The sequence below is a fragment of the Phalangium opilio genome, unplaced genomic scaffold, assembly GCF_054372755.1.
Source record: "Phalangium opilio isolate 3A_F unplaced genomic scaffold, DU_Popi_V2 ptg000089l_1, whole genome shotgun sequence".
NCBI classification, from domain to species: Eukaryota; Metazoa; Arthropoda; class Arachnida; order Opiliones; family Phalangiidae; genus Phalangium; species Phalangium opilio.
This window is the reverse complement of record NW_028324194.1, coordinates 6,325,563-6,336,056: the sequence shown is the minus strand read 5'-3', so window position 1 is coordinate 6,336,056 and position 10,494 is coordinate 6,325,563. Positions and strand designations below refer to the sequence as shown.

General features: G+C 37.3%; 1 protein-coding gene across 5 annotated transcripts in view; it reads left to right on the top strand.

Annotated features, from left to right (window-relative positions):
• Positions 1-390: 390 nt before the first annotated feature.
• The window catches only part of LOC149647208 (uncharacterized), a 172,120-nt gene continuing 162,016 nt past the window's right edge, over positions 391-10,494 (top strand). For 3 of the 5 annotated variants that reach the window (XR_016371889.1, XR_016371894.1, XM_089850074.1), the window contains exons 1-2: positions 391-1,904; positions 3,600-3,824. Coding sequence is in view for 1 of the 5 variants with exons in the window: in XM_089850074.1 (XP_089706200.1) it covers positions 3,685-3,824 (140 nt within the window). In the remaining 4 variants the exon portion in view is untranslated. Of the gene's footprint in view, positions 1,905-3,599; positions 3,825-7,099; position 10,494 lie in introns of those variants that run through there. The other 2 variants (XR_016371891.1, XR_016371893.1) reach the window with 2 other exon arrangements.

Genomic DNA, 10,494 nt, shown 5'->3' with positions numbered 1-10,494 from the left:
TGAACTTTATTATGTGAAAGCCCTTTGAAATACTGTATATTGGAATCATTTTAAGATATTGTTTTCTTTTTTAGCGTCTTTTGTAGGAGTTAAGTATTGCCATAGATATGTATATGTTCCATAAGTTGTCACTGGTTACTGAGTGAGAGGTTTTCATGAAGTTACCTAGGTAGGCCATAGATTCTCGTAAAGCGACGCCTGGTGAGTTTTGAGGTGCTCTCAAAGGCTTTAAACAGTCCAAATACGAAGATGGCCTGCAGAACCGCGTGTTGGTTGTTCTCGTAAGCATTAGGACGTTATAGGAAATGTTATACTTATGGAACATGTCTTATGAACTTATGGTTGTATATGTGTATATCTCTTTTGAACTAGGCCTATAAAGCGGTTAGAAAAATAGAAATGTTTTAAATTTAACACATGTAGTTGCTTATCAAGAAATAGCAACAGTCGTCTCGATTCGGAGACGTATTATTTAGGTTTTCCCAACTTGTTTACGTAAGTTATCAATTTACAATATAGCAAATATTTTAGCTGCATATTCTGGTAAAAAAAGTAGGTAGATAGTCCGCGTCTCGACTCGAGAGGTATTATTTTGGTTTTCCCAACTTGTTTACGTAAGTTATCAATTTACAATATAACAAATATTTTAGCTGCACAATTTTCACTATTAAACGGAAGACTTCACTTGGAAAATATGGAAATCCCTGATTAGTCGATTCATTAATTGTCCATAAAGCTAAAACTTATTTGTATCACCATGGTATCACGTCACGCGAACGCACACGCGTCGTGATTGGCTCGAATTGTTGGCAATATACTTCATCCAGCTCATGGGGAATAAGGTTCTGTAAAAAACTGTACCAAGATAAAAGTTTATTAATTGCCAAACACATATAGTTAGTCTGCTGTGTTTCAATTATGGGGCCCTCTAAGTTCCACCTAGCATATTTCTGCTTCTCACAAGAGGTTAGGGGTGTGTTGGTAATTTGTCTCGATGATTTTGGAGACTTGATCCTAGGGTTCATAGTTCAGGTCAGGCGACCTTCGCTGCTACAAGCAACGGTTAAACGGCATTTAGTGACTGCTTTTACGGATTACTCATTTATGACTGCCTTGGAGCCGATGCGAACGTATAAACGCGAGAACACTCTAGATTTTAGATGAAAAAGGCTGACGTACATCTTAGAATGACCTTAGGCTGCCTCGGGCGAAGGATATGGGACGGTTAAGCATCAAGAAATGAGATTAGGGTTCCCACGCTCGCGGTTTTACGACGAAACCTACAAAATAACACCGCGTACCACCGGAAAAAGATTCAAAATCTTCTATCCCCGAAGAGATTTCACACGCTTCCCAAAGTACCAACGCAATAGAACGACCACTCTACAATGTAGATAAGATGGTTGAATGCACCAAAAATGTCCTCTTTACCAAGAAAAAGTGACCCGTCAGCTGTATAGGGTTGATACTTGAAGATATGAACGAACTTGGGCTCCTTTGACGTCACTAAGGGACGTAATACAAGGTCCTTCTACTTATGTATCATCGCTCCATCCACAAGAAGTTTCTGCGCCGTTCTGTTTTACTGATAACATTATACTATAATCTGCATTTCTAAGTCGCAAAATCTAATTTCGCAAATGAAACTTGGTTGAGAGTTCGAGGTACTTTTTAGTGCGAAATTATCTAGAAGGTCATTTCGAAACACGACCAAAACATTTCTGGATATGGATATAGATTTTAAAATTATTTCTTGTGAAAGCGTAGCACGGAGGATCAGAATGATTTCGAGAAACAGTGATCAGTAAAGGGTTGCCAGTGTTTAGGCCTCATGAGTTGTTCTAAAGGAAGCTTATTACCTGTACGAGAAGCGATAGCCAGATGAGTACTTTGATCCGTTGAAGGTAGCAAATTCACTACCCATCCTCGCATACTTTATTGAGAAACGTCGTCTGCTTATATTTTGACTCCACCCACAAATTCTGTATATCTCTATTTTCGTGCTTAAATATACAAAGAAAGAAAAACTAGATGCTTAAAAAAGAAACATCAATTATTTATATTCTTAACTTTAAAACTTAATTCCACTAAATCGAGAGTTTTATCCCATTGTTGTCATTTTTGCTTTTTTACCACTGGCACAATTTCGGAAAAAAATATTTAACCACGAAAATAGAGATAAAAATTACATTTTCGATCGTTAGAAGTCGCTATATACAGAATTTGTGGGTGGAGTCAAAATATAAGCAGACGAAGTTTCTCAATAAAGTATGCGAGGATGGTACCAAAGGCTAAAGCTATGATCCCACGTTCTTAGTACATAAATCCGTTTTGCTTTGATATATTTACATCCAAGGTTTTAATAGCACGGGATTTTATTTCATTTAGAAGAGTTATTTTGTGAGAATAGACTTAGGTGGAATTTAATACTGAAGAATTACTTCCATTTGCAAATCATTACTGAAGATTGATGAAAATTAAAATTATCAACTCAAAAAATAGTTTTCAGTTGTAAAACTTGTAGGCCTAGTTTTGCCATTTCAAAGTTAAAATGCGTTCACTTTCTCAAACGCGTATTGACAGTTAAATTAGTACTAAACTGTAATAGCAAAATTTATTGAATTCCATTCTCACCATCATTTTTTTAATTATATTTTTGGGGTACTTCACAAATTTTTTATCACTGCGATCATAAGTTTATAAGATACTAGCTGTTACCCGCGGCTCGCTCGCGTGTAATAAGAACTTCCATCAAAATGATATAAATAATGGGTAGATTTTACTGGTGACTGATATTTTTGTAGCACCCTAGGAGCGAGGGCACTCGGCGTTGCCCGTCAGCCCGTCGGGACATTTTTTATTATTTTTCACGCGGACATTATTCTATAAAGAAGGGTTTTAAGTTTTTGGCCGCCATTTAAAAAGATGGCAACAAATCGAACCCGAAAGACCATTCAACCCGCCTATAGGTCAAGGGAAACCAGTGTACTAAATATTTGCGAAATCGTTTGAAACGCGCGGACTCTGTTGCATAGAGAAGATTTTTTACATTTCTGGTCGCCATTTTTTAAGATGGCGGCGGATTGGGGGGAATCTTTCTTAGTACGCGCCTACTACTTATGAGTAACGTTCCTGCAAATTTTCAGCCTTCTAGGGCAAGCGGTTTGGGCTGGGCGTTGATTATCAGTCAGTCAGTCTGTCAGTCAGTCAGTCAGTCTGTCAGTCAGTCAGTCAGTCAGGACTTTGATTTATATAGATATATATAGATGTTCCATAAGTATAACAATTCCTATACTTAGTAATGATATAGAGTCTTACAACTCGAGCTAGTTCGAGAACGACAAGCGAGAATTGTAGTTAGTTTTGCAGACCAAATTCCGATTTAGTCTGTACCAAGCCTTTGACAGTAGACATCCTCACCAGGCGTCGCTTTACGAGAATATATGACGTTTCAACTACGTCACTCCATGTGACAAGCTCTAGTGACAGAGTTATGGAACATATCTTTTGAACTTACGTTGCGATGTGTTATAGATTGGATCTGATTCAAGAAACTTTAAACTGAAGTTGTTTTAACTCACATACAAATTTCCCAAAAGTTTCAGCAGATTTCTATTCAACGTTGTGGAGGACTATTTTTTTCTGGAACCATCGGATCTACTACGATGCGAGTATAAATGCGTCATGAGATTTTCTCTTTCTCTAGTGGGGGTCGTTAGAAAACACCGCGAGAAAACTTTTCCCGCGCTTAGTACTTGTAATAGAACAAAGTCAACAAACAAGACGTATAAAAGAACACACTTTCGAAATTACCAAAAAACGAGGTAAGATATCAAATAGACTGACTTACAGTTTTATGACTAAGTTATCAAATTCGTAGCTTCGCCATAAGTGTTAATCCCATAACGATAAATTAATTTCCTGATAAAATGTTTTAGGAAAATGGAATTGTTCTTGAAAAGCGTAATTAATTTAGAGGGAATAAATCGATTAAAAGAAAAATCAGTTGAGTGAATTATTAAGGATTAAATCGGAGCCTCCGGGATGAACTAGGCCCATGCGTGTGGCGAAGCGAGAATATTTTTTAACCAATATAGTTCGCCGTGTTTTCCCTTTTGGGGGCGCTTATATTACCGTAAAATAAACAAAGTTCAACCCCGTGACCCTGTCGACTGCTTAAGTATTAGGGCGCGGATTGTAAGTGTACGTTTTCATTACTCTTACTGAATTATTTTAATTGAAATAATTTGTTTTATTGTCATCAATACCATCTAACCGAAAGATTCAGTAAAAAGTGAATAGCCCCAAAAACATTTACGTTAATTTTAGGATGAAACTTTTCTCTATCATAAAAATTTTATGTCTAGCCCCTAAAATATCACCGATAATTTAAGGAAGACCCCTGTCACAACGGAAAAATAAGCGCCATCTATGGTGAAAATATTTTCCTTAACAAACTGGATATTTCCCCACATAAAATTTGACATGCATGGGCCTAGTTCATCCCGGAGGCTCCGATTAAATTAAGAAAAAAATTTAAAGAAAAATTGCAATATATGAACCTTCAGTCAATTGATAAAACTAACTCATAACGTTTGTTGTTTCGGCCTTGGTCCAAACCAAGACTTCTCGAAAAACTCATTCATTATTTAAACCATTTCTATAAAAAAAATTCAGTCTAAATTTATTTTTCACGGCTTTTTAGTAAAAAAAAACTAAATTTCTAAGCCCAATTTGGCTTTAATGCACGACTCCTAAAAAATATTATTAAGCCTAATTCCATTTCGACTTCCGGGCACCACTCCCGTAATCAACGCCGATTGGTTGAGTCTCTGGATCACGTGACTCAATGATTGTTTTAATTTTTACCTTTCGTTTTTGAGCTCATCGTGTTTGAACATAACCGAGTTATGAATCAAACTAATATCATAAGTTTATAATATATCTTCCACACTTATATACTTCGTAATGCTAGAGACTTACGGAGAGCTATAGTTGAAGAACGACACTCGGTTTTGCAGTCCATCTTCCTATTAAGTCTGCCCTAAGCCTTTGACAGCGCCTCACTAGCCGAAGCTCAATAGTGCAATTTTTTGCGCATATACAGACCTTGGCCGAAGCTTAACGAGAACCCATGACGTTTCACCTACGTCACTTCATGACAAGCTCTCAGTAGCCAGTGACAAACTTTTGGAACATATCCTATGTACATGTATAAAAATGCTTCATCAAGATCATAACTAACGTATGAAATATGTTTTAATCACGTTTTCGCAAAGTTTAACCCAGTGAACATTCTATAATTTGATGAATCGATTTTCGTAAGAGATATTTAGCAGATAGCAGATTTTTTTTTAACAGCTAGACAAAGGAAGAGCTATTGAAATGTTTTTCTTCCCTTATATTCTCGACATATCGGATCCCTTTGTTTTTCGGCCGCTTTGAGTGGACGCCTCTCTTATTGCGTTTCTTTCTCTAACTGCATGCAGGGGCCAAAAGGCAATGCCTTTTCCTTCGAGTGTCACCCGCCTTTCAAATATTTCGTATTTTTGAAGTTTCCGCAGCCAACCGACGTTTTCTCGAACAGTCTCAACACTCGAGATTTGATTTTCAATATAGACATGCCCTTATTATTTGCAAAGTTTCGTTTTGGCCCAGCCCTAGAAAAATACTAAGGTCACTTTCAAATCGATACCCATCCACGAATTCGACTAGAATTTATATTGAATCTAGAATAAACTGAGCGCGCCTCATACTTTTACGTCTTCTGTCTACTTTGCATCTTATCTGGATAAAATATTAAAATTATTTACAAATTTTGAGCCATCCTGATTTAAATTACAACAGGACAGCAATAACATCCGAAGAATTTGGTTTTACATTACACGATAGACACATAAAAAAGGACGTTTCATGTATTGTTTAATTTTTGGTAATTTTAAATGCTTTGGATGATAAGTTCATAAGATATGTTTCATTAGTTTGTCACTGGTTACTGAATGCTTGTTGTGAAGTGACGTAGGTACAACGTTATAGATTCTCGTAAAGCACAGAATAAAAAGAAAGATGGACTTCAAAACGGAGTGAAGTCAATTCTTGCTTGTCTAGCTCTCAGTAAATCTCTAGCATTACGAAGTGTCATACTTTTGGAACAGATCTTATAAACTTATGATTGAATTTGTTGACGAAAGTATTTGTGTTATTAGCAAATTGTTAGTTTCCTGGCCATACAGCTTAATTTCAAGACATTAGCTATATTGAAAATACATTTTAAAGGGATAGAATCGGATATATCTGAGTTGGTCACACTAACATTGGTTTTCTATAAATTAACCAACCCTAAAAACATGGGGGTCAGTAGAAATCGCGAGAAAAATTTATTAATTAAAATAAACGTGAATAAAAATTATAATTTTGAACGCCAGATTTAAAATCGGCCACCATTTTCAACCCATTACCTACGTAGGTAAAGTTCGGCCTCTGATTGGTTGGTAGTAGTTGGAATGAAAACTGTCGTTTAAGGAGTAAAAAGTAGTAGGAACGAGAATCTAGGTCAACTTGCCTGGTGAATCGTCGTCTGCTTATATGCATAAGAATGTCAGACGAGAAAGTATTTCTGATCATTCTGGTCCTGAATCTGAGGATGAAAGTTCGAACTCTGATTCTTTGGATTCAGAAAATTCGGAACAATTTATAATAAACGAATCTGAGGGTAGTTCTTCTGAAGTAGAAGAATTTGGTGTGCAGCAATACCAATTCCCGTCAATCTGTATCATACTGCGCTCACAGAATGAATCTCCCTACCAGTAGGAAAAACACTACGGAGCCTTAGAGACTTATGAAGTCGAAATTGGTAGAGACGAACTAGTAACGTTTTACGGTGGTTCGGCTCTGTGTCACCAGGTGCCCTCATGATCGCAAAACAAGAGCATTTTGGATCTTTTAATCGTAATTTAAAAATCATTAATTAAACTAAAATATAAAAACATATATATTTTCAGAATCCTTATTTGTCTATCTATCGAAATAAATTAACCTTATAGGGATTTATTGCAATGAAATTAAAAGAAAGTATCCCTTTAACTATAAAATTAAATTATAACTTATATTTATGATTTAATAAGTCTTAAAAACGAAGACTACTTGGCCATCCGCCATTGGTTTATAATACTAATTGTCAAGCCCTTAAATGCAATATTCAAGCACGTGGGAGTCCAGCTTTTCTTAGTATAATCAGGGATAGATTTAATTTTAGAAGCAGTAATGGAGAACGGTTAGTATTTCCGACTCACAGCCCAGTATAGAGCCCCTCCCTCCAACACGTAACGAAAACTTTAAATTATCTTATTTGCTCACTTAAACTACGTTTTGATGACGTTGCTGACGGGGACGGCGAAAATACGTCATTCCCTTTTACCTCTTTCGCTATAACCCGCCTCTTCTTTCATAACCCCCGTCCCGTCCAAGGAAGGGTGTCTGGGACTTAGACGCGCGCCCAGATTACTCTGTTAGAATCCATTCCTGCTTCTAAAATCACATCTATCCCTGGTATATTCTTGACGCTTTGACTAGAAGAGCAGAGGTTTATGCAACCGATAACCCTTTAACCTTGAAGACGAAGGGCGTCTTTGTTTAGTATCATCCTGTTAGGATTAAACTCTTACAGTCACTTATTTTCTCTTGGGACTTTTGGAATAACAAACAACATCCGCTAGATAAACCCCTATTTTGCATTTCGCATTTTCTCATTAATCTTGTCACACGGGAAATGAGATAAATAGACTCAAACCACCTTTCAACTGCTTAGTTTTGGGAACGTTTTTGTAATGGCGGATCAAATATAAAACCACTAAACGGGCTAAGCATTAAACAAGCAAATTACGATTAAGTAATATTAAATCATACTTAAATTGGTGTATTTCTAAAAATAACAACCCTAAATAATAAACTTCACAAAGATTTTGATGAAGTTTGGGAATTTATATAAATGGCAATCACCAACCTACTAACACTTGGAACCGGTAGTTAGAGGAGGAACTACGACTACATTTATCATACAAACACTTCTGATACTTAGTAATGCCAAAAGTGGATGAGAGGAAAAGTATGAAAATGGCCAAAAGTCGCGAGTCATCCGAGTTTCGCCGTAGTTGACCGTTTTATTGGCGTAGCTATACTGGGCCCGTTCACTCCCTTGAAATAGGTCTTGTGTTAATTCGCGGTTACGCGGTTACCGTTGTCTGCTATTGTGTATGCTAGAACTTCCTCGATATGTGTTTGTAGTCAGGACAGGGTAGCTGGTAATGTTTTAAAAAGAATTTGAAGGTATAATATGGATTTAAGTAAGGTTATCGAAGCAATAGAAGAGCACATAAAACTAGACACGTTTAAAACAAATCTCAGTGATTTAGCTATAGCGCGAGCAGCTTGCGTCGCGATGCGCGTGATCGAGTGAGCTATGGTTAAACCAAGGAGCATAAATGTCTGAACTACTTTCAGTCGCGAGATTGCAAATCCATCAGTCACTAGTAAACTAAATAGTTATTGGCGAAACTTTGATGTGCGCGTTTTTTAACACAGGCTCTATGGCCAATGTCATACTTTCCCTCTCATCCACATTTGGTAATGCTAAAGGCTTACAGCTCGAGCTAGTTCGAGAACGACAAGCGACAATTGCAGACTATCACTCGGTTAATTTTGTAGTCCATCTGCCTATTTAGTCTATACTGAGCCTTTGACAGTGCCCCACCAGGCGTCGCTTTACCTCGAATCTATGACCTACCTCCCTCACTTCATGACAAGCTCTAGTTTGTAACCAGTGACAAACTTATGGAACATATCTTTTGACCTTATGCCGCTATGGATATAAGCGTGAACTGGGTACGAGTGAACCCTTTCGTTCTTGTGATAAATATTGATCTTGAGACTCAATAGCTTCAAAAGAACAAACCCGGCCCAGCATTCACATACAAGTTTTGAAAGGTTTAGCTTCTTTGTTACGATGGTAATCTGCTACGAAATTTAGATGTACAATTTTGAGTTTCTATTTCCTTATCACCATCTCATATCAAATTGAATAAAGCAACGTTGGTTCCAAGAGTATATAGGGCATTAACCTTTTCATATACTGCGCAATCATTTGTTAGACCCTGAATGTATAGGGATGCAAATGTTGAAAGCATTTTTTTAATTTTCGTCAAGCCTTTGTTTGAGAGCTTTTGATTGTTGCTCCAGATTAGATATGCCCTTCTTTGGATGCTGTTCTTTGTTCTCTAGAGGTTTTTTCTTTGCGAAAATTGAAAATGCTACGACTTTTATCGCCTTTTTTCCTTATAAGAGAATTTCTGGAGTTGTAAAAATTATTGCTTTTCCATTAAATATAATTTTGTTTGAAGGGCATAGCTAGCCGTTCTTTTCTTTTCGAAAAAATCTGACTAGTCAAATATGGAATTCAATTTTAGTTTTTCTAATTCTAAAAAACATCTCCGTTTCATAATTAATATAGATATATTTAGGAATTCAATAATTGCTCGTGAACTACTGGTTTGTGATTGTGAAACGGAGTGTGACGCAAGTATGTTTGTTTGATAGCATCTTTTACAGCTTCTTACCTCCCCAAGTGATGAATGCAAAACGTTATTGACATGAACGCATTTAGATAGACATTATGGCAGAAGTAAGATAAGGGACTAGAAGTATCGAGCTAACCAAATTCTTCACTTGGCGAAAGTGAATATTCTTGATAACACACCGACGGTTGGCCCTCTGGTAGCGGTTTCTGAATTTTCCCTCCAAAACGTGAGACGCTCGCGGCGGTAGACGGCCGAACTAGATTCAAGCACCCACGTCCGTGTTCCGCGGCTTTAGGTTGAGGGAAGGGGGTTGGAAATGTTTTTGGAACTCGACCAATTTTTTCTCTCTAGAGTAGGCGCGATGGAAGCGGCATAAAATTCTCAAATTTGTTCACTAGTGCCAGGATCTATTACCAATGCTAGAGCTCTTTACTTCTAGTCCTTATCCTACTTCTGATTAAGGTTATAGATGCCGTCGGATTACAGCTTCCATGATTATTTGTAAATTCTCTTGCAGCTTAATTGTTGCTGACAAACTAAGACTATTGTTAACTATTAACGAGAGGTCGGGTGTTTAGAAGCCAACTTAGTTGTAAATACACCTTTTTGAAGCACTTGAAAAATTCATATTAAAGCATAGCGCGGCTCCAGTGGATCCCCTACAAGTTGACTTTCGTTACGTACTCCAGTTTTGGCTTGGCGAAGCTAGAGGCATTTGTACGTGCATGTATAAATCCCGCCCACAAGCCTTTGACAAGCCAAACCCGGAGTTAAGCAGGAAAGTCCCCTTGTAGGGGATCCACAAGGAGCCGCGCTATGCTTTAATAATTTAAACGGCAGGAACTTACCATGAAATAGCAATAGAAGTTGCATGTTCAGGGAAACTAAATGGGGAAATATTCTTCCACTTGCATCGGAGAGG